At 39.4% G+C, this 23,153-nt stretch overlaps 1 protein-coding gene across 2 annotated transcripts in view; it reads left to right on the top strand.

Moving 5' to 3' along the window:
* The window catches only part of Gclm (glutamate-cysteine ligase modifier subunit), a 262,266-nt gene that overhangs the window by 226,270 nt on the left and 12,843 nt on the right, over positions 1-23,153 (top strand). The window contains exons 1-3 of one of the 2 annotated variants that reach the window (XM_015500874.2): positions 14,300-14,779; positions 18,273-18,338; positions 22,325-22,409. In XM_015500874.2, the coding sequence (XP_015356360.1) occupies positions 14,696-14,779; positions 18,273-18,338; positions 22,325-22,409 (235 nt within the window). In that variant the 5' untranslated portion in view covers positions 14,300-14,695. Of the gene's footprint in view, positions 1-14,299; positions 14,780-18,272; positions 18,339-22,324; positions 22,410-23,153 lie in introns of those variants that run through there. The other variant, XM_048814418.1, reaches the window with a different exon arrangement.

Raw genomic sequence — 23,153 nt, forward strand, 5'->3', positions numbered from 1 at the left:
GGTGCCCACTTGGTTAACAGAGGCCCAGGGAGGATTTGGGTATAGTCCATGAAGCTATTTAATTGAAATGCCAATTATGTCACCTCAGAGGGCTGAACCCACTCATTAGTGTAGCCCTGTTTCCTGCAGCCAACGGTGAAGAATACATTGATTATTATTTTATGTTGGCTACAATAATGACATTCTAACTAAGAGCTTGACACTCATTTTTTAAAACTGCCTAATCCATTAAGCTAGATTTTTGCAGAAACTTCCTTCTTACAACCCAGTGGTTCTGAGAATGCTAAGAAACTCAGGCCAACTGGAGCTGGCTGATAGCACAGAAGGTGGGTGATGCTTATCCTACCTGTTGCCCATACCTAAATCCACCCCAGGTTTCAGCCCTTTGGTTATCCAGCACCTGTCTCCTCTTACCATGCCTCTTCCACAGCAGGTTTCATCTTTCCTTGATTCAGGCAATGCTAGAGAGAGTGACATTTCGTTTCACGTTCTACAATCTCAGAGTTGGGCAAGAAGGATGTTTTGAGTGTATTTCTGGCTTCCTACACTCAGATAAGCAGGTCTAAAATGAGCAAGAGGCCTCCCCATGGATGGGTTGGAACTCCCTTTCAGCTTCTAACCAATATGTTAACACCTCAGATCCAGAGCCATCTCTTCACCAGCTGCTCTGATGGGGCCATTTGTTTCCTGACTACTTCTCTGATTTTTAAATTTTTATTCTTAAAAGGATTGCCCCTTCACCAGCTGGATCCTGACTGGTACTTGCTGAGATTATGCCTGTTGACTATCCAGTAGTTACCAGAAGATCTAGAGAAGAAAATGGGAAAATATTCATATTCAGATGCTGTAAATAGCCATAGGAGATGATTTAATTCCTACATTTGGTCCTTCTATGTCAAGCTACCTGTCAGTTTCTAGGCCATGAACATTTAAACATAGTTTTGGTGTGTTATCTAATGTCATTGTGAGTATGTAGTTGATGCCTAAAATATTTAAGAAATACCAATATGATATCATTAGTTGCAGGATAAGTTTCAACACAGGTATCAAAAATATTTATAATTAAAAAGAAGTTTCTCAGAATCAACATTTTTTCCTTTTTTTTTTTTTTGGTACTCAGGATTTAACCCAGCTTTACCACTGAATTACAACCACAGTTAACCCCAATCTTTTGTTTAAAAATTATGTCTTTTTTTACTTTTGAGACAGGGTCTCATTAAGTTGACCCTCAGTTGCTGAGGGCTGACCTTAAACTTGTAATCATACTGCCTTAGGCTCCCAAGGTGCTGGGATTACAGGTATATAATCACCATGGTCAGTGGAATCAGCTCTCAATGTTTTGATGAAAGTGTGAAGAGATGGATATCAAGGGTACCATTCTAAAGAAATATAGCAATGGCATAATTACAGCTTCTTGAAAGGAAGAGCTAAGTGGTTGGCTGAGTGTTAACTGGCCAAGCACCTTCATGCCCAACTGGTGAATGTTGTCGTCAACCATTTAGAGCTGGGATGAAGAAACCTGAAATTACCAGAGAACATTAAGATCTACACATTGGTTTTAAATAAAACAAATCTTTAATTAGTTATCAAAGTGGTATGTTTGCCCATCATACACCTACTTTTTCAAAAATGAGAACAGACATGTCAGGAGTGTTCACACAGATGAAATGCATTTCATGTCAATTTATTCTAGACATCAATATCCTAATTCTAATTAAAAGGATTACATTGGGGCTTAGAGAGATTCAAGATCATATAACTGATAAAGGGCAGAATTGATACTTACCCATATCTGTCTCCACTAGCTCCCATATTCTTTCCAACACGTTTTCTTTCCAGCCCATCATACCTGTGATACCTGGTTTGCATCTTTACCCAGAAGACATGGCTATTTCTCAGTCTTATGATAAAGAATTTCTAGCTAGTATAAGCAAAAATGACAACAAAAAACCCCTAGTTACTGCTCATGTGGTGTACGCGCCTAGGATGTCTCCTAGAACATTGATACTGCTACCATCAAGACCAGAACCAAAGGTCAGGGGCCTCCTGCCATACCCTCACCCTTCCCAAGTGCCCTCCATGTGAAAACCCCAATCAGAGACCCCAATCAAAGATATGAATGAGCTTACAGACAGCAAGTAGCTGAGATGAGTTTCAGAAAATCAATGTATTCACACACACAGAGAGACACTCAGCCAGCTGGGCTGCCCTTTGTCTTCACAGCCACATGAAGAACGCTGGTGTACCTGGTTGGCTCCTCCCAGAGAGTGTATGCAGAAGGGTAAGTTGAGTCCTTCTTCTTCTCAAACTGCCATTTTAGCTTATGAATTCTGACTGCCCCTTGCTTCAATAATCATGTTGCAAAAGCTGTGACTCTGAAACCTCCTACTGTAAGCAGAGAAGGCTTAAAGCACACAATAGGAATAGGAGGAACACCAATTTGTTTGGTTTCTATTACAATCCAAAAGCTTTCAAAATAATCCTATTGGGCTTTTCAGATGAGACAATCTATCAGAAGCTGAAAGGAGATTCAGTAGAGACCCCCTGAGACTCGGGATCTAAGTAGAGCAGCCTGAGGGACTCAGATGGCAAAGGTTACTCACACACAATGAAGAGAGGCCCTCTCCCCACTTCTGCCTGAAACCCAACATCTCACTCTGCCTACCAGAGCCTGGAGAGGAGAAGATAGCTGGAGACAGCACCTGGGGCATGGTGTTAGTGTTTGACCTCCATGAACTCCTCCAAGCTCTGTGAACCTCAGAAACACAGGAGTGGGAACACGATGGGGGAAGAGAATCAGAGAAGTCACTACGCGGAGCTACATCCAACACATAGACATGTGGACACTTAACGCACCATCTTAGGGACTTCCAGGAAAAACTGGGGGACATTTTGAGAATCCTGAGGGCCTATTTTTACTTGGGTGAAGGACAGTACTACAGGAAATGTATACATATACATATCTTTTAGAATCTGAAAAGATAATGTTTTGTGGGAGGGAAAGTGAGATTATGAGAGGAGGCAGGAAATTCTTTCTATTGTATGTACTTCTGGGCTGTTTAACTTTTAAATAATTTTTATTACTTTCATAATAAAAACTTAGAAGAAGATAGTCCTGTTTAGAAAAACTAAAAGCTACACAAGATATGGCACTAGATTTCAAGGTCTGAACCCTTCTCTACAGCATGGCTAGTTACTTCCTGTCCAAACCTATGGCAGGGAATAAAGTACAGAGCAGAAGGATGCCCCAGAGCTTCCCATGAAACTGAATCATGCCGAAGGTCAAAAGCTGGTTTGGTGTTCACTGTGAAGGTCCAAGGTTAGCTATTATCTCTGGCCTAGAGGTCATGGTCCCAGAGCTCTTAGAAAGACTTTGTGACTTTGTGGATTCACTTTGGATTCAGTTTGTCTCTCACATGCTTAGATTGAAAGAAAGAGATAGGACCAAGGTCTCTGGCCCTGCTGCTCTCATGAAAATGTCCGAGTCTTCATTGAGACACACATGACCTGGCTCTGCTTTCCCCTCCATCCTGTGCCCCTCTTCCAGCTCTTGCTCCAGGCACTAAACTAGGTGTGATGAGCTCTCTAATCTGGGGCTTCTCAACCTACACCTGTCCCACAGCATATTTTTTGGTTTCCAGCTGCCTAACTATTCCCTGTAGAATCCTCCCTGAGCACCCCTGGGTTAGATACCATCAGCACTGCTTCTAGAACACCCTGAGGCCAGCTGAAGAAGCCTCACTGTAGAACAGTTGCTTGACTGTGTGTCAGTGTCCCCACCAGACTGTTGGCTCTTCTTGTTCGCAAGAGCTGTAGTATTTACCACAGTTGCCTCTAGTTCTGGGAAAAAACGCTTAACACTGGCTGAATGAGTAACCTGCTGGTCTGGCCGACCCCTTCAGGCACCCTTATCAGGTCAGGCACAGAGCATCCATGGGCTGCACTCTCACTTGCTCACCCACAAGCACCACACAGTTCCCAGGGAACAAAAGGTGGCAAAAATGCAAAAAATAGCCACATCTTCTAAAATTTCTCTTCCTGGAAACTTCAACACAAAAACAGTAAAGTGCCAGCAGAAGACACTGAGAATGCAGATTCCCTCACCCAAAGCTCTCAATGTGTCAATTTGCCAGAAACAAGTAGGGGTTACAAGGCCTGGCAGGCACAGGAAATGCACCAGGGGACTGCAGTTCTAGCTCCCACTCTATGCCAAACTGCAACTTTGAGCACATTCTGCCATCTCGCAGGCCTGGATGTTACCGGAGCCTTTAAAGGGTTAGGTTAGATGCTGGCTAGAACCCTGAGAGGGGGCAGGTAAAAGAAAAGCCAACCAATCTGAAAAGCACATAGGCTGGGTTGTACCCAACCTTGACCTCAGCCCTGGATACAGCCCAACCCAAACATTCCTGCCCAAAACAAACTTTCTCCCTCTGGGTCACAGGGCAGAAGTCTCAACAAAGGCCTTTACAGTTGTTGTTTTCTACAAACAGGCAAATTGAGACTGAGCAGGTACATTTCCATTGATGAGGACGCTTGCTTCCCCACCCCCATTTGCCACAGTACAGGTATTGTTTTTGTATCTTATTTCTACGAAGATCAGGCCATAATCAATTCCATGTTGCTGGGCTGTGTCCCCAACCTGGAGCCTGCCTCTCAGATTCTTCCGAAGCAAATCCATGCTGCTTCCTCAGATACTGGAGTTGGAAGGCAGTCAACTATGCTATGATGGCAAATGGAACACAACTGTTTTCAATGATTTCACTGAGTGGGGAGAAGAGGAGCATGATGACTTTTCTCCTCTATTCTACACGGACAGACCTTGACATCAGTCAGACCTGGGTTCAAGTTCCAATTTTGCCGATTTCTAGTTATTTGACTTTGGGCCAGTTACCAAGCTCTCAGCATCTCAGTTTTGAGTCTGTAGAGTGGGAATAGAATACCCACCCTGAAGGGCTGTTATGAGACTAAGTTAAAAAATGCTTCAAACACAGCACAGGGCCTGCCTAGTACACAGTGAGTGGCTAGCAAATGTTAGCAACTCTTAGTCTGGGAATGCCTGGCCCAGAGCAAAGGGGCTTATGTTTTCAAAAGAATTTTCCCATGCCCTATTGTCACTGGGCTTATATCAAGACTAAATCCTGATCCCATAGCCCAGAATTCAGGTTTTTTCATGTCACTCCACCCACCACCTCATAGTTCAGTTACTTTTGCTTGAACAATTGAGAACTCAATTGTAAAAATAAAAATTCCTGTGCAAAGACTGGCCCATCTCTGACCACAGTGGCAGACACAAGCCCAAGAATCCCCACAGCTCACATTGCTGTTTCTTTCATCTCTGACAGTAAAGCTCAGAGACCAGGCAGCCCAAATTCAAGGTATTGACTGAGATGCCACTTCTCTGCCCTAATCAGTTTTGGTTTCCTTATAGTGAAACCTTTGGAATAGTTCATTTTGGGAAGGGGGTACCAGGGATTGAATTCAGGGGCACTCGGCCACTGAGCCACATCCCCAGCCCTCTTTTGTATTTTATTTAGAGACAAGGTCTCATTGAGTTGCTTAGCACCTCACTTTTGCTGAGGCTGGCTTTGAACTCGAAATCCTCCTGCCTCAGCCTCCCAAGCTGCTGTGATTACAGGCGTGCACCACTGCACCTGGCCAGAATAGTTAATTTTTTAATCTCATGAAAAATCCCTGCAGCCTTCCTGGGGCCAAGGAGGAGGAGTCAGTACCAAGAACCTAGGAGCGCTGTTAGGACATGTGATAATGGATGACACCTGGAATGAGGAGGATGGTCCCCAGCCACCCCTGCCAGCCCTCATCATTATGTTTGGTTGGCTTCATTTCTTGCATTAAGAAAAACCTACAGGACCAAGAAGAAGCAGGCAATAAGGTAAATAAAGACCAAGGGCCCAAATGCCAGTTAGGGTCTCGGCCAAACTTTCCCTGCTTTGGATAATAAATAAGTTCGTGATTAAACTGCTGTAGCACATTATATTCTGTATCCCAGCAGGGATCCTCCCCATTATGGAAGGACATACACACTAGATTACTAACTTCATTGTATAACAAGGCCACATCCAATGCCAGCATCACAAGGGGAACACCATGAGACCCAGGGGCAAAGGGTGACTTCTGAAACTCTGTTATGCAGAACTGGCCTAGGAGGGCTGGTGTGTGTCAGGCACTATGCCCAGCAGCTACATCCATTTCTCTGGTAAATGCCTCACCCCTTACCACAGGGGTTCTACTCAAGTCTTCTTTTACATTTTGGAAACTGATGGCTTAGAGAAATTAAGTGAGATGAAGTATGGCAAGCTCAGGAAATTGGCAGAAGCAGGTGAAGGGCCTCACAAGCTGATGTCAGAGGCATTATACCTCTGACCTTGACCATACCTTGACCACTTCAGTACAAATTACGAATGTCTTGACATTTCCCCAAACTGGGTGATTAGTGAGCAGCAGAGTTACTTGGGAAGGCTCAATGGGAGAGGGAGAGGATTTGAAGGGGCCCAAGGGAAGGAAAGAGGCAAAGAACCTATGGGCCAGGAAGGAATTTGGTATATTCAGAAAGCAGAACAAGACTAAGCATGGACTTCATGACTGCCCTGCTACAACATATCTGATCTGTAAAGTCCATGTGGGCATGTATAAATAAGTGCTACTGAAGCACCTGTGAATTTTAGCAGCTCTCATAAAAGTCTGATCCCCGATCTAAGGATGAGACAGCCGCACGACAGGTGGGAAGTGGTCAGTCCACTTCTTCCACACACCTGGGGCATTCCAAACTGGGTGGCTCATGCAAGCTTCCTTTTCAACAGCTCTGTAGACTCAAAATCCTTTCAAAAAGAAGTCATTGTTTCCTTGTGCTCTGGAAATTCCACTGTTCAAATGACACTGAGAGTTTAACTTTTTCAATCTTTGGCATCAAGAGACAAGTTGTGTTTTTGTTTTTAATAGGCTTTTACTAAAAAAAAAATACATAATATTGCTCATAAAATTGAAGTCATCTGGGTGACTAGTTCCAGATTCAGAACAAGATATATTCCAGGTTGTCCTGACACAACCAGACTGTCCAGCTGTGACATCAGCTCCTTGTATGAGAACATTGAGCTCCCAGTACTCAGCCTCCAGCTTCAGAAAGCAGGGCTTTTTCTTCTCCCAGGCCCTCATCCCTGGGTCTGTGTCTCTCCCCAAATCTCTGCCTCCCACCTCATATCACAGCTCTCTCCAGCCATAATGAATAGATCGATACAGTAAAGTAAAAGTGCTTCCTATGCTCCAGCCATAGGGAGATAGTACCACCCATTCTAGTTCCTTCACTCCACAAATGAGACTTCAACACCAAGGAAAGTTCATGGCTTACCCGAGGTCCTTCTGTTGTTCACTATTTCAGCCTTATTAGGACTGGGCTCATGATTTCCCAGCAGACTCAGGTTCTCTCTAAAAGAAGGATGGTAATTCTTCATTTAATGGCAAGATGTTTTAGGAAAACACAAAAGAGGGATGTATAACCCAGACTTAAAAGTGTTTTCCAAAAAATTCACACTCTAAACAGGGACTTTAAAAATCAGTTAACCAGCTGGTCTCCATGACACATGCTTGTAAACCCAGCTACTAGGGAGGCTGAGGCAGGGGAATCACAAGGGCAAGGCCAGTCTGGGCAACTTAGCAAGACCCTATCTCAAAACTTAAAAGGTAGGGAAGTAACTTTAGATGTAGCTCACTGGTAGAGCACTTGCCTAGCATGTGGGAGGCCCTGGGGTTTGACCCCCAGTATGGAAGAAAAAAAAAATTGGTTAACCACAGAAAAGGGGAATACACTGACAGGAAGAAAAGTGTTCTAGATTAAGAGAACAGCAAAGTATGTAGACAAAAGTGTGTCCTTTCTTTGGCCAGTTTGCTTCATTTAAAAAGTTACCTAACATAACTAGGTAACAGTTATTACAGAATTTATTGTTGGCCTTCTATCTAATGCACCATTAATATATAAACCACAAAGAATCCAGATTCAGGTCACAAACAGCAAGTCTGACTAAATTTATTTCCAGCAAGGTCAAAATGGCTCATAAGTTCTCTTTATTTTCAGTAGGAAACAAACATTTATGAACCTCTAAATGTTAGGCTAATTTAATTATTTCTTAGACTTCTGATCCAAACTCCCTTAGAGAGGACAGTGTAGTCTTTGTTTTTCTCCCAGATCTGTCCCTAGCACAGCCCATTATACATAATGGGTACTTAATACTTTTTTTCTTCTTTATGCTCAAATGCACTAAATTTTAGATGCATCCTAATTTGTTCTTAACAAACAGTTTTTAAATGGTGAATGTTCAAATGAAACCTGCCAGTGCTCCTTTTTCCACTAAACTCCCAAAAGGCAAGTTTGGACCCGACTCCAACCTCATAATACAACCATCTAATCTCCAAGATGACATCATTACAGAGCTGTTTTATGATCAGCTAGCAAATCTCAGCATGAACTGAACAAACTTAGGAAGAAATAGAAATACAAACAAACTGAATTCTACATGTCAAGACATTGCAGAGAAACAGCTGGATCTATGATTAAATTTCAAGGAAACTAAGGAGGTAGAAATTTTCCTAGTATGTAATGATTCTTTTCAGGAGGCCAGCAAAACTTCTTTCTTATTAACAAATGAGGAACTGTGGTTCCTGGGCTAATAAGAGGAAAAGAATGTTATAATTTATTTAAGCCAAGGATTTTTAAACAAGTTTTGACGGACGAATCCTTTGTCCAAACTAAATATTATGAAGATGTGCAAACAAACAAAATACACCAGGACAGAACTGCTGTGGTTGAGGGCGAAGTCCAAGCCCCATTCTCTAGGCATTGCCGATTTAACCCCCTAATTTTAATCTAATAAGAACTGAAGGAAGGGAGGGGGCATGGAGTAATTAATGATGGTGGAATATGATAATCATTATTATCCAAAGTACATGTATGAAGACACGAACTGTGTGAATATACTGTATATACAACCGAGATATGAAAAATTGTGCTCTATATGTGTAATAAGAGTTGTAATATATTCCGCTGTTATATATAAATAAATAAATAAAAGAACTAAAGGAAATAAAGACAATTATAGATAGAATATAGATTAAACAACAACAGGGATTAGAGGGCTAGCTCAGTAACAGAGTGCTTGCTAGCACATGCCAGGCCTTATTTTAAGAAAGAAAGAAAGGAAGGAAGGAAGGAAGGAAGCAAGGAAGGAAGGAAGGAAGGAAGGAAAGAAGGAAAGAAAGAAAGAAAGAAAGTTTAGACAAAGATATACATCTTGTTTTGGAAGGTGGATTATGGACTTTATTTTCTTTCTGTTTCTGTGTATATTTAATTTTTCTATGATGAATAGCCATAAGAAAAATGCTGGTTTAAAAATGTTTATAATACAAAGCCTGGTGTGGTGGCACACACCACTTGGAAGACTGAGGCAGGAGGATCAAAAGTCCAGGGTCAGTCTGGGCAATTGAATGAGTTCCTGTCTCAAAAAAACGTTATTAATGCTTAAAAAGTTTTTAATAATATGAGGAAATGTCTGCTATGATGTTAAGAAGATATGCAATTATTATGACACTATGAGTAATAGTCATGTAACAATATATACTTTTTAAAGGTGAATTTAATCTGTTTACTTTTTTATCTTATTATATATATTAAATAATATTATATATATTATTATAAGTATACACATACTTTTTTTTTAGTGCTGGGGATTGAACCCAGCATTCAAAGCAAGCACTCTACCAACTGAGCTATATCCCCAGCCCTTACTTTATATTTTATGTGGTTTTGAGGATCGAACCCAGTGCCTCACATTTGTCAGGCAAGCACTGAACGACAACCCCAATCCCACAATATGTATTTTGATAAAGTAGTTATCTCTGAGTAGTAGAGATGATTTTTCTTCTTTCTATTTTTCTGCATATTCCACAAGTGCTGCAATAAAATTACATATTTATAATAAAAAATGTTTTGGGGGTTGTTTTGGTTTGAGTCAGGGTCTCACCATATTATTACCCAGGCTGGTCTTAAACTTGTGGGTTCAAACAATCTTCCATCCTCAGGCTCCCAAGAAACTGGGACTACTGGCACTTGCCACCAGGCCTGGCTTAGTTTTTGTTTTTTTTTTTAATGGGGTCTCACTAAATTGCCCAGGCTGCCTGCCTTGAACTCGATTCTCCCTCCTCAGCCTCCTGAGGAGCTGGGATTACAGGTATGCTATGTGTGTGTGTGTGTGTGTGTGTGTGTGTGTGTGTATTTTTTTTTTTTAAGGAAGAAATTGGGGCCCTTAACAAATCAAGTCTTTGAGGTCAGATGTCAAAGAAAATATACATATAAAATCAATGATTCTCAAAATGGATGTGGTGGTGCATGCCTGTAATCCCTGCAGCTTGGGAGGCTGAGGCAGGGGGATCAAGAATTCAAAGCCAGTCTCAGCAAAAGTGAGGTGCTAAGCAACTCAGTGAGACCCTGTCTCTAAATAAAATACAAAATAGGGCTTGGAATGTGGCTCAGTGGTTAAGTGCCCCTGAGTTTAATCACCGATACCAAAAAAGAAAACAAACAAACAAACAAAAAAATGGTTCTCAAAGTATAGTGAGCATAGGAACCCCCTGAAAGATCAGCTTAAAAAGTAGATTTATAATCCCCCTGCCTCAAAACCAAGATAACCCACAGGTGCATAGGCAGCTACCAGTCTTCAATTCCTACTAAACAAATTGCATTTGATGATTCAACATCAGAAATAGTATTAATAGGCAAATATGACTATCTCAACTCAATATCGTCTAATAGAAACAAATAGTATCTCTAAATATTATACTATATTTTATTTTTGAATTTCAACTCTTATGATAATAAAACCTTCAACAACTTCATTTTCTCAGTTGCCAATTATTCAGAAACGTCCTTCTTTTTGGCAGATGAGCCAGCCATAGGGAGATAGTACCACCCATTCTAGTTCCTTCACTCCACAAGTGAGACTTCAACACCGAGGAAAGTTCGTGGCTTACCAGAGGTCCTTCTATCGTTCACTATTTCAGCCTTATTAGGACTCTGGGCTCATGATTTCCCAGCAGCCTCAGGTTTTCTCTAAAAGAAGGATGGTAATTCTTCATTTAATGGCAAATATGTTTTCTGTCTTCAGTCTGTGTGCATGTTGAGATGAAACCATATTTGGGGACAGTCAAATGGAACCCAATTCTCCACATTCTATTGTGTACTGACAGATTAGACTTGGTTTTAAATTTCTCTGCCTCAAACCAACATCAGACAATTTAAAGAAATCCCAAAGTTGATTTAACACTAGTCAGATATTAAACATAACTGTACAGAATTAGCAAGTATTAGCAAATTTCAAATGCATTTGATGGTAATTTCTTTCATCATCTAGTATTAGATGAATCTTTAAGGAAGACATTTATTCACAACTAAAAGCATAGGAGATACAAATTTCTAGAGGCACCATAGGAGAAATACTACTAAGAGAAAGATGAAAGAACAAGGACCCTTCCCTGACAACCTGTTGGGCTTCTAACAGTACACCAGGATTTCAGAAGTGTTCTATGATCAAATACTTTGGGACGCTGGTAGAGTGTATTCCAGGAAAAGCAAGAATTCTTTCAAAGAAGAGAATAAAGAGTAGTAGCAGATAATGTGTCAAGGAGAATTAAAAAAAAAAAAAGTGGTCAATGATTACATAGCATTTGCAAAAAAAAAAAAAAAATTTAAAGCATCTTATTAGGAAGGACTTGACACAGGCAATGCCGTTTTGAAACATATCCTCCATCTTAGAATAAGAGTCACCTCGTGGTCACTGATTCAGCCTAATGTGAGCCCTGACAATACTCCATCATTATGCAAAGAAAGGAAATTGTTATCTGGGACTGAAATACTGAAAACACCTGGTTCAACATGGAACAGTGATCACCTCAAAGAATAGAGGTGATAACCACAAGGACCTTCCCTGACAATCTGCTAGCAATGGCCTAACCTCAAAAATCTCCCTACTCCTTTCAAGCCCCTATAACTACCCCAGGCTGTAAGCAGAAGATGGGTCTCAGTCTCCACTGGGTGCCCCTCCATTATTTGTCCCCAATAAACCTGTGGTACTGTTGAGCCGCCTCTTCTCTCTTTATTTCCTTCATTACTTCTTTTCCTTACATACCTAAACACAAAATTTATATGATTCCCAAAGATGGAAGTGTTTTAAACATTACTCCTGTTTCCTAGACAGGAGAAAAAGGACTCATTCAAAATAACTATATAATGATGTTCCTCTGATTTCTATTCCCTGATTTTATCCTCAGAATAAACTAATCTTCCTCACCCCAAAATTGTGGTGTTATGGCAAGGCTATCATTAAGTATAATATGGGTAAATTAAAGCTGTTCAGGCATTCAAAGCATATAAATCATGCACAAACACATTCAAGAATTTAAATTACTTGTAATATGGAAGGGTAAAGAGTTTAAAGTTGAAGGACCTATATCTACTGTTAGCTGAGATTTTCAACAAGTTACTTAAATGAATTGCTGTGAACCACAAGAAAGTTCATATGATGCTTGCTGTGAAATCATGTTATGAATTTACCAACCTTGTGAGAACTGACCTGTAAGGGGAAAACATAGAGGTATTAGTATTAGGAGTTCTCACTTACTGAATGTTTGCTATGAGCCAAGTACTAGACTAAAAAAGTCAAGATGTGATAGCACAGCAAATTCAGCCTAAGAATCAAATGCTTATATTCACTAAAGAAGCCCATATTTGTTCTTGCTTCTAGCATTACCCTTCTCATCAATGAACTCTTACTTCTGTTGATATGGCCAACAAATATTTGCTCAACATCAGGCTCAAATTGCTAACCTTCTAGAATATCATCTTCTTCATCTCTGCCCTAAGTCTTATCTAATTACCAAGTCGAGGTCATCTCTTTTCAGTAGATTTTGTTCTCATGACAATCTCATTTTGCCATTTAATATATCCGATTCCCCCAACAACTGAAGATTTCTTGAGGAAAGCTAAATAAATTTTGAAACGGATGTTATATCAAGTTTATCACATGAAAACGGGAGTAAAGAATCACATCCCAACCATCTCTACCAGGATGAGTGATAAAGCCTTCTCTCAACTCAGCCATTTGCGTTTAATGTGAACACATCTAGAAACTAACTGTCCTATGATTTTCTTATAATACTACTTAATGTATCATATTGAAGCCAGATTTAAAGATAGGTTAAGTAGGTAAATCAGGTCTGATATTGAGTAAGAAGATGATGGAGCCCATCCCAAGGAAATGTTAATGAAGCAGCTTCCAGCAAACCAGGAAATGCGAATCCAAAAGCCCTTCCTGCCCAGATTACTCCTTCAGCCCACCTGTCCCCCACCCTTTGGGCCTTCCTGCCTACATCCCTCACTTCAAGATAACAGAACAAAGGACAGGAATGCGACAGGAATGCGGGAAAGCTGAATGTAGACCTTAGCTATAAAAGAGGGAAGACCTCCCCCTTCCAAGGATTCCACCTCTTGGGTCCCCTTCTTCCTCCAGGGAGAAGTCTTTTCTGCTGTCCTTTAATAAAGCTTCAACTTTCCACTCAAACTTGCCTCAGCGTGCTTCTCTGGTGTTATACTTCAGCATTGGGGACATATTGGTAACAATATGCTTAGGCCTCATCTCGGCAACTTAAGCTTTGCAAGGGCAAAGAGTAAGTCTTATTCTTTGACTTCACACCATACCAGGGTAAGTTAACAGACGTTTAAGTAATGAAGAAAAATTGGCATTTGGGGGGAATGTTCTTAAAGATGGTAAAGTAGAGAAAGGGCACTTGTGCATTAAAACCTGCCCGCCAAAGCCAAAACCAGCTGCTGTTTCAAAGCCTGGGCGGACCCTTCATCTGTCTGTCCTTTTAAAGGGGCGTGTGAGGAACCCAACAGCGCGGCTTCCATTGGTGGAGGAGCGCGTCGGCGAGCGGTAGACCGCAGAGGGCGCGGGCTACGTCGGGAGCACAGTCCTCAAGCCGCCAGAGGGAGCCCTGCCGCGCGCTGTGCCGCCAGCCGCTTGGCCCGCGCGCCCGCCGCCCCGCAGCCACGCCCGCCGCAGGCCTGGGGCCAGTCACCCGGGGGTCAGAGTCCCGCAGCCGTTCGCGCCCCGCCCCTCTCCGCGGTGGGACGAGTAACGGTTACGAAGCACTTTTCTCCGCCACGATTTCTGCTTAGTCATTGTCTTCCANGGCGGGGCGGCAGACTGCGGCCAGGGTCTGTGCAACCTCGCATCCGGACCTGCCGCCTGGGACCGAGCGTCCTAAAAACTCAGCAGGTGCAACTGCACAGAGTGCAGCCTCTGCCACGGCGGATAGCAGAACTCTGAGACGCACTGGATCCCTCTCCCTGGCAGGGGAGTCGGGGAGCGCCAGAACGTGGCTGGGTGCCTCTCTCCATCTCTTGCTCCCTTCCCCTCCTTTCCTTTCGAAAGGAATATTCCAAAGATTAACCTTTGGTAAATGATAGTATTCACAATGCGCTTAACTTTGATCATGTTGATATTATTGCTGTGAAGCAAATGACGAAACCCTCAAATTTGGTTTGGGCGTAGATATGTCTTTTTTTCTTACTGGAAGTTTATCGGCCGCATTTTATTTTCCCGAAAACTGATCACCAGTTAGTTGGAGGTGGCAGATGTTAATCTGGAAGTATGCACTTGTTACCCCTTTGTTGCTGATTGTTCCTGAGCCAGTGAGTAGTCATCCATTCACTGCACAGGTAATTGGAGGCACGGAATAATTTTAGTACTTGAAAAATTCCCAATGGATATGTGCGATTATGATGTGTTGGTTAAACGTAAAAATAATAAACAATTACTTTAGGAGCTGTGTGACTTTTAGAAAGTAGTTTTGAAGTTGGGTGCTACCTTCCTCATGAGGTTGTTGTGAGAATTAAGAGATTATATATGAAAATGCTCCAAATAACCTGGTTCCATCAGAAAGAGAATCTTGATTAAAAGAACCGGTAGCCTAAACTGTCAGGTTATGACGTTATCAGCTGTTCAGAGTCACTTTTAGCTATGTTTATATGAGAGCTGTTGTCCACAGACCATAAGGGAAGTAACAGTTGGTGTGTGTGGGGAACCAGCACCCTTCAGGAGGTGAGAACTCTTGGTTGTCACTTTAATATGCACCAGAATTCCTACCCTATTCTGTGTTTGGGTTCCAGCTTTGTTTAAACCACCCACTTTGACTCTTTCTCTGAAAGATAAGTATTTCTATATTTGGTACATAAAGCCTTAATTTCTTTCAGCACTGATGACCAATGTAGTTGAAAGTTCTGCATGTATTTTGACAATATTGGGTGAGATTTTCTCTCTTCTCTCATTGTAACACATCGTAGAGTAGTGGCTTTCAAAGTTGTTTACTCCAAATAGTAAGAAATGTATTTTACTCATGCATTCATAATTTTATGTTTATATGTGTGTATCAATATATCTGAAACAGAGATCTCACAAAAAGATGTTAACCTTTGTATACTGAGCCATCTCAATTTTTTTCTATCCTGTTTTTAATTTTTTTTTAACACAATGCTGGGAATGGAACTCAGGGTCTCACACATGCTATGCAAGGTCTCCACCACTGAATTACACTGGGACAGTATGCGCTGATGCATGCAGTTTTCTGAAAAACATTGTTCAGAAGATTAATTCTGGTCTGTAGTTTTTTGTTTAGGGTGCCTTGTCAGAGTAGGACAAAACTAAAGACCCTAGGATATTTGAGGAAAACTTGAAGAAATAGCAGCATATTGTAGGGAAACTATAACAGTTTAATTAGAATAGGATAGGCATGTTTTATTTCTATGTAAAGAATTTTACATAGAGAGCTCCAAATTGGGATGTACCACTTGAAACAGCTCAACCTCATTGAAGAGATTAAAGAAAGTGAAAAAAAAATCATTATTGAAAATTTATACATCTGGTAGTGTTCAGTTCTTTTTTTGGGGGGTGGGGGGAATACCAGGGATTGAACTCAGGAGCATTCAACCACTGAGCCACATCCCCATCCCTATTTTTGTTGTATTTTATTTAGAGACAGGGTCTCACTGAGTTGCTTAGTGCCTCACTTTTGCAGAGGTTGGCTTTGATCCTCCTGTCTTAGTCTCCCTAGCCTCTGGGATTACAGGCATGCACCACCGGGCTGGTTGAGTGTTCAATTCTTAAAAGATCTTTTCTAGTTCTAATGCTTTTTTGATTCTTTGATCTTTTCACATATTTTTGTGTTTCACTAGTATTTTATGAAATCAAATATTTACAAATTATTTATTTATGACAGTGCTGAATATTGAAACTATGTTCAAATATTGTTTTTAAATAAATCTTTATAAGATTGTGTTGTCTTTTTTTTGTTGTTGAGTATTTGATCAATTTAATTGTGGTATTTTTAAAATTCTTAAGACATTCCAGATCTAATATAGACTACATTGTGATGATATTTATCTTTAGTGATACTGTATATGTGATGATGAAGAAAGCAGTAAACAAAAAGGTATAAGGTTAATATTCAGTCACTATAGATAGCATGTAACTTACAAGATTAAAAATCATTCAGTTTGTGATATAGTCAATGAATTTCTTATATAACTTTAGACTTTGCTACAATTTATCCTGAACTTTGCAGAAACCAAGATTAATTAAAGAGATGGTTTCAGAAAAGGGGTAAATACTCTGAAAATATACTTATCTTTCTGAATTGAAGAATTAATCAGGAAAGTCTTGTATGTAAATGAATCATTCTTCCAAAGAAAAATTTCTTAGACTTCTCCCACAATTTGAACCAAAGCAGTCCTGATAAAATTGTTGACTTTATCAGTCCTGCTTCCTCATCAGTTACTGATTTATCTGGAAAGATTATACTAATTTTTATCTACTGATCTCAATTTTGTTAGAAATAATTTTTGCATAAAGATATAGACCTGGTAACTTAAATTTAAGTAAGTTATTATGGATAGCATATAAATTATTGTTGTGGGTTGTAAATCCTAACATAAGTGGTTGTGTACCCTTAAATTAATAACCAGTTTTCCCTTGTGATTATTAATATTAAGAAGTGGTAAAGTGCTTGTGTCAGTTTTCATCATAAGCAATTATTGTTTAGAAGTTTACTCTCTATTGTCCCTGTTCAGAAAGTGCTTTTGCAGTTCAGGGACTTGCTCTCATTGCTCATTTCTTTTTTTGTTGATTGCCTAAAGAAGGTAAAGTACTGTAACCTTTGTTATCTTTTAAGATGGTGATTTCAAACTGCTGGTGTTAGTTTAGTGAGTCATAGAACATCATATTTTTTTCTGATTAAAAGACTAAAAGCCGCTAGAGTACTGGCATGTAGTGACCATAAATATTGTTTTGTGAATTTTTTGTTCCTTCATATGAAGCTAAGTCTTCTTTCACTCATTAAGTGAATATACACCTTACTTTGGGCTACTGTCAAGTAAGTTTGAAACACATTGACATAAGAGACATAAATGGAATAAACTCCTTAATGAATTTACAACATGCTCTTGTGGATAGCATATTGGATAAATAATGTTTATCCAAAAAAAAACATTGAAAACAAGTTAGATGTGTACTGAGGTGTTAGGAAATGACTCATGGACTATCATTATTATGCACGTTGACTTTTTTAAGGTACAGCTGTCCTCTGATTCTCAGACTTCAGGGTACATAGTAATTAGTTGGAATGCCTGTTAAAATGGAAATCCTGGCTGTACTTGGCGAGTGTTCATCAGGTCTAGGATTGAGTGAGAGTTTGAGTCTTTAATAAACACCACAAGGATTCTGATGTAGGAGTTCCTCTGGCCACACTTATTCTGTTGCTTGTCTTCAAGGAATGTAGCATAATGGTTAATAAGAATTTTAGTGTCTCTGGCTTAAATCCAAGTTCCTCTATTTATAACCTTATTCTTGAAATCATTTTTTGTTTCTTTATAAATGTGTGTAAGTTTAAAGTTTTCTTGGTACATAAACAGTGTAAAAATAATTAGACTAATGCTTTGGGTTAAGAATGTTTGAGAATTAAGAGTAGAATAAAAACAGGTCTGAATTTATCTGTTGAAGGAAACAAAAACCTATAGAATTAAGGGTTTGTATGATAAATCCTATTGATGTCTTTTTTTTTTCCCCTGCTTAATTTACCAAACTATGCATTCTTGTTTATAGATGTAAGGGGAGTGAATAGAGATTGATTAACAGTTTAAAAATGCATTCCTTTTGCAGCTTCGAGATTGTATCCAAAAGACCTTGAATGAGTGGAGTTCCCAAATCAGCCCAGATTTGGTCAGGGTAAGTGGAAAGTGACTGCAGAAATCCTGCAGGTCAAAAGGGAAGTGAATGAAGTAAGCAGGAAGTTAACTTCCTAAGTTTGGGGAGAGAAGTCAAAAAGTCAATGAGCCATCAAACCCTTTGTGGCTGAGTTGCTGAGATGGCAATCTGATTCAGTTGAATTAAGCATAAGCAGAAAATCTGAACTCTGTAGGCAACTCTTCAACCTAGACAAGATGATGGGATTCTCATGCTTAATTCCCACTAGTTTCCTCACCAGCAGTGCTTTGTTCCTATTGATATTGGTCTAGTAGATGAATGATTATCAGGCAGCTTTGATTGGTAGATTACTTAGAATATCTGATATCCACTTCAATGATATAGTCCCTAGAAATAATTTCTATCGTGAAACAATAAGGAACAATATTTCATTAAATGTCAGTATGTGATTATTATTGTAAATGTTAATGTAAAAAGTACCTGTCTGTGGGGCTGGGGATGTGGCTCAAGCGGTAGCGCGCTCGCCTGGCATGCGTGCGGCCCGGGTTCGATCCTCAGCACCACATACAAACAAAGATGTTGTGTCCACCAAAAACTAAAAAAATAAATAAATATTAAAAAAAAAAAAGTACCTGTCTGTAACCATCCTAAATCCAGACCATTTTAAAAGTGTGAAAGAGGACATGTGCTAGAAACACTTGTTCCCTTGTGCATAGTGCAGATTTATAACCCTATAGCTACTATGCAGGTATTGATTAATGTCTTTGATTTCTGCTTCTCTGAAATGACCATTTACCGTATGTATGCATGGCTTGTAAGTGGACTCTTGGTATGTACTAGGTTTTGTAATGTGTTTTTCAATCATGGGAAAGGCCTCACTGTTTTGTTAAATCTTGTTTGGTAAATGAATGTTTCTTACTGATATGTACTAACATTTTTATCATTATCCTTACAAATTATTCGTTTTAATGCATTAGAATGGGCCATGCTTTTTAAAAAAAAATTGCAGTCAAGGAAAAAATTATTTAAAAAATGTTTGTGATTACAAGACTAAACATACTATTGTCATGTGATACAGCAGTTTTGCTCTTTGGTGTCTGTCATAAGGAGTTGAAAGTTTTTGTCTATGAAAATTTCTGCATACAGATATATGTATGGCAGCTTTATTCATAATTGCTAAATTTAGAAGCAACCAAACATCCTTCAGTAGATGTACATAAAGTTTGGTATATCCAGACAATAGAATATTGTTTCTTTGCTGTCAAGCCACAAAAAGACATGGAAGAATCTTAAATGCATATTAACCAAGTGAAAAAAAGTCAAATGTGAAAAGGCCACATACTGTGTAATCTCGCCTATTTAATGTTCTAGAAAAAGCAAAACCAGGGAGATAGTATGAAGATCAGTGGTTGCTGGGCTCACAAGGAAGGGAGGGATGAATAAGTGGAGCACAGAAGATTTTTTTTCTTTAGTACAAAGGGTTTTTATGGCAGTAATCTCATAATGGTGGATACATTGTTGTTGTACATTTGCCCAAATCCATGGAATGCTTAATACTAAGAGTGAACCCGTTTGATGTGTCAGTGTAAGCTTATCAAGTGTAATAAATGTACCATCTGATGGGGATGTTGATAATGGGGAAGGCAATACATGTGTGGATGCAGGAGGTAAATGAGAAATCTTTGTATCTTCTGCTCAGTATTTCTGTGAATCTAAAACTACTCTAAAAAATACTTTCAAAAATCACCTACATTCCTCACAGGTTTAACTTGAGTGACATTAAAATTTTTTAAGAAAAGTTTTTTTAAAGTTTGTGATTGTAGAAAGTTTTTAACATTTTGTTAAAAACATGTAAAGTTTTTAATGTTTTTAACATAATATTCAGAAGAATTGTTTATTTTTCATTTGTTTCTTTTTTCTTTTTTTTTAGCTACTGGGGATTAAACTCAGGGCCACTTGATCACTGAGCCACATCCCCAACCCAATTTTTTTTTTTTTTTTTTTTTTTTGTATTTTATTTAGAGACATGGTCTTGCCAAGTAGCTCAGAGGCACCTTGCTTTTTTGCTGAAGCTGGCTTTGAACTTGCAGTCCTCCTGCCTGAGCCTCCCATGCCTCTGAGATTACAGGCGTGCTCCACCATGCCCAGCTCATTGGTTTCTTTTTAAGTAAAATTTATGTATTATATCTAGTAGTTGTTAACTCCTCATGTACTCCTCTCCTGCTTGATTATTTTTTTAAAAAGAAGTTTTGGTCATGCATTCTTCTAAATACTGAATGAAAATGAGATACTTTTCTCCAGAAAACATACACACGTACACATAGCATTTTATCTTTATGTCCAGGCTCTACAACCTTTGAGAAGCCCATGTAGACCTCAAGTAAACAATCCTATTGTCTTAAGCCATTCTGAGCCAAAAAAAAAAAAAAAATGTCGGAGGCATCACAATACTTGACTTCAAATTATACTACAAAGGTTGGTAACAAAAACTGCATTGTACTGACACACAGACACCTAAGCCAGTGGAAAGGAATAGAAGACACAGAGACAAACCCACAAAGGTACTGATCCTTGAGAAAGGCACTAAAAACCATACGTTGGAGAAAAAACAGCCTTTTTAACAAATGGTGCTGGGAAAATCGTTGATGAAACTAGATCCCTCTCAACCCTGCACAAAAGTCCATATAAAATGGATCAAAAGCCTATGAATTAGACCAGAAACTTTGCAACTGCTGTAAGAAAATGTAGGATCAACATTGCAACATAAAAGTATAAGCAGTGACTTCCTCGATGGGACTCCTAAAGCTCAAGGAATAATAACAAGAATTAATAAATTGATGACATCACATTAAAAAAGCTCTTCTGCACAGGAAAGGCACCAAGAATATGAAGAGAGAATGTATAAAATGTGAGAAAATTTTTGCTAGTTTCTCTTTTGACAAAGGATTAATATCCAGAAGATATAAAGAACTCAAAAAAACTTAACATAGACACACATAGATTCAACCAATAAATAGGCAAATGAAATAAACAGGCCCTTCTCAAAGGAAAAGTAAAAATGGCCAACCAGTTGAAGAAAGTGTTCAACATTCTTAGCAATTAGGGAAATGCAAATCAAAACTACACTGAGATTTTATCTTACTCCAGTTAGAATAGTAGCCATCAAAAATATCAGTAATAACAAATGCTTGAGAGGGCTATTCCATTTCTCAATGTTTATCCTAAAGAATTAAAGTCACTATACTGTACTGTTATAGCATAACCATGTTTATAGCAGCCCAGTTCACAGTAGCCAAATTATGGAACCAATTACCTAAGGTAACTGTCAGTGGATGAATGGATAAAGAAAATGTACATATAAAAACGTAAGCTGGGTGCAGTGGCACATGCCTGTAATCCATGCTGCTCGGGAAACTGAGGCAGGAAGATTGCGAGTTCAAAGCCAGCCTCAGCAAAAGCAATGTGTTAAGCAACTCAGTGAAACCCTGTCTCTAAATAAAATACAAAATAGGGCTGGGGATGTGACTCAATGGTGGAGTGCCCCTGAGTTCAATACCCAATACCCCACCCCCCAAAAAGTAGTTTTAGTCAGCCATAAACAAGAATGAAATTTTGTCTTTTACAGGAAAATGGATGGAACTTGAGAGCATCATATTAAGCGAAGTAAGCCAAATTCAGAAAGTGCAGGGTTATACATTTTCCCTCACATGTAACTCAAGAGAAAAGGGAGGGGAAAAGTTGGGGAAATCTCATGATAATAGAAGGGAAACCAGCAGAGTAGAGAAAGAAGACTAGGGAGAGGAAATAGGGGAGAGAAATGTTAAGTTCTTGTTATATTAGGTGTGTATGTAACAAATGAATCCCACTATTATGTGTAATTTAACGCACCAATAAAATCCTGTTGTCTTACTGGTTATCTTCTAAAGGGTTTAATGAACAATAGGAAAATTTATGATTAATCAGAAACACTAATTTTATATTCATTATAAATATTGTGTTCATTTTAGGAGTTTCCAGATGTCTTGGAGTGTACTGTATCTCATGCAGTAGAAAAGATAAATCCTGATGAAAGAGAAGAAATGAAAGTTTCTGGTAAAGTTCTTTACAACTTTACAATTCAATTTATTATATAATGGAAGGAAGGGATAGTAAGCTTTTGTTAGGTATGGGAATAAGCCTTCCTTTACTGTGGGTCATGAGCACTTTCATCACTAAGTGTGGAAAATATAAAAATTCCTTTTTAAACATAATGTTAATGTCAACTTTTTTTTTTTTTTTTTTGGCAGGGGTGGTGGTGGGGTGGCGTACCAGGAATTTAACCCAGGGGCGTTAACCACTGAGTCACATCCCCAGCCCTTTTTTATTCCCCAGCTGCTGGGATTATTCCCAGCTTTAATGTCAACTCTTAAGAAGGAGTTATAGGAAGTCAGTGCTGGTTACTTCAGTGGAGTCAGAGTATAAGTTTGACTTCCTGTTCTTCATGATGTTCTTATGTAATTTACCTGTGTTCAGATCAGTAAAAAGATTAGGGTGGAAGAAATGGAAAGGATAAAGGGAAGGCTTAGGAGCAGTGTCTACCCAAAGCATAAACCCTCCCTTCCTGGGGGACGATAGTAACTAATGACTGACTTCACCAGAAAGTGTATAAAGAAGTCTGGGCAACAAGAAAATACATATCCATTCAACATTTGTAGTGACTAATACATCCCAGAAATTTAAATGTACTGTTCTGTCCTTAGCTTATAGTCATTAAAAGCTTGAGCTTGGGGCTGGGGATGTGGCTCAAGCGGTAGCGCGCTCGCCTGGCATGCGTGCGGCCCAGGTTCGATCCTCAGC

Source organism: Marmota marmota, unplaced genomic scaffold (assembly GCF_001458135.2).
Source record: "Marmota marmota marmota unplaced genomic scaffold, marMar, whole genome shotgun sequence".
In the NCBI taxonomy this organism is placed as follows: Eukaryota; Metazoa; Chordata; class Mammalia; order Rodentia; family Sciuridae; genus Marmota; species Marmota marmota.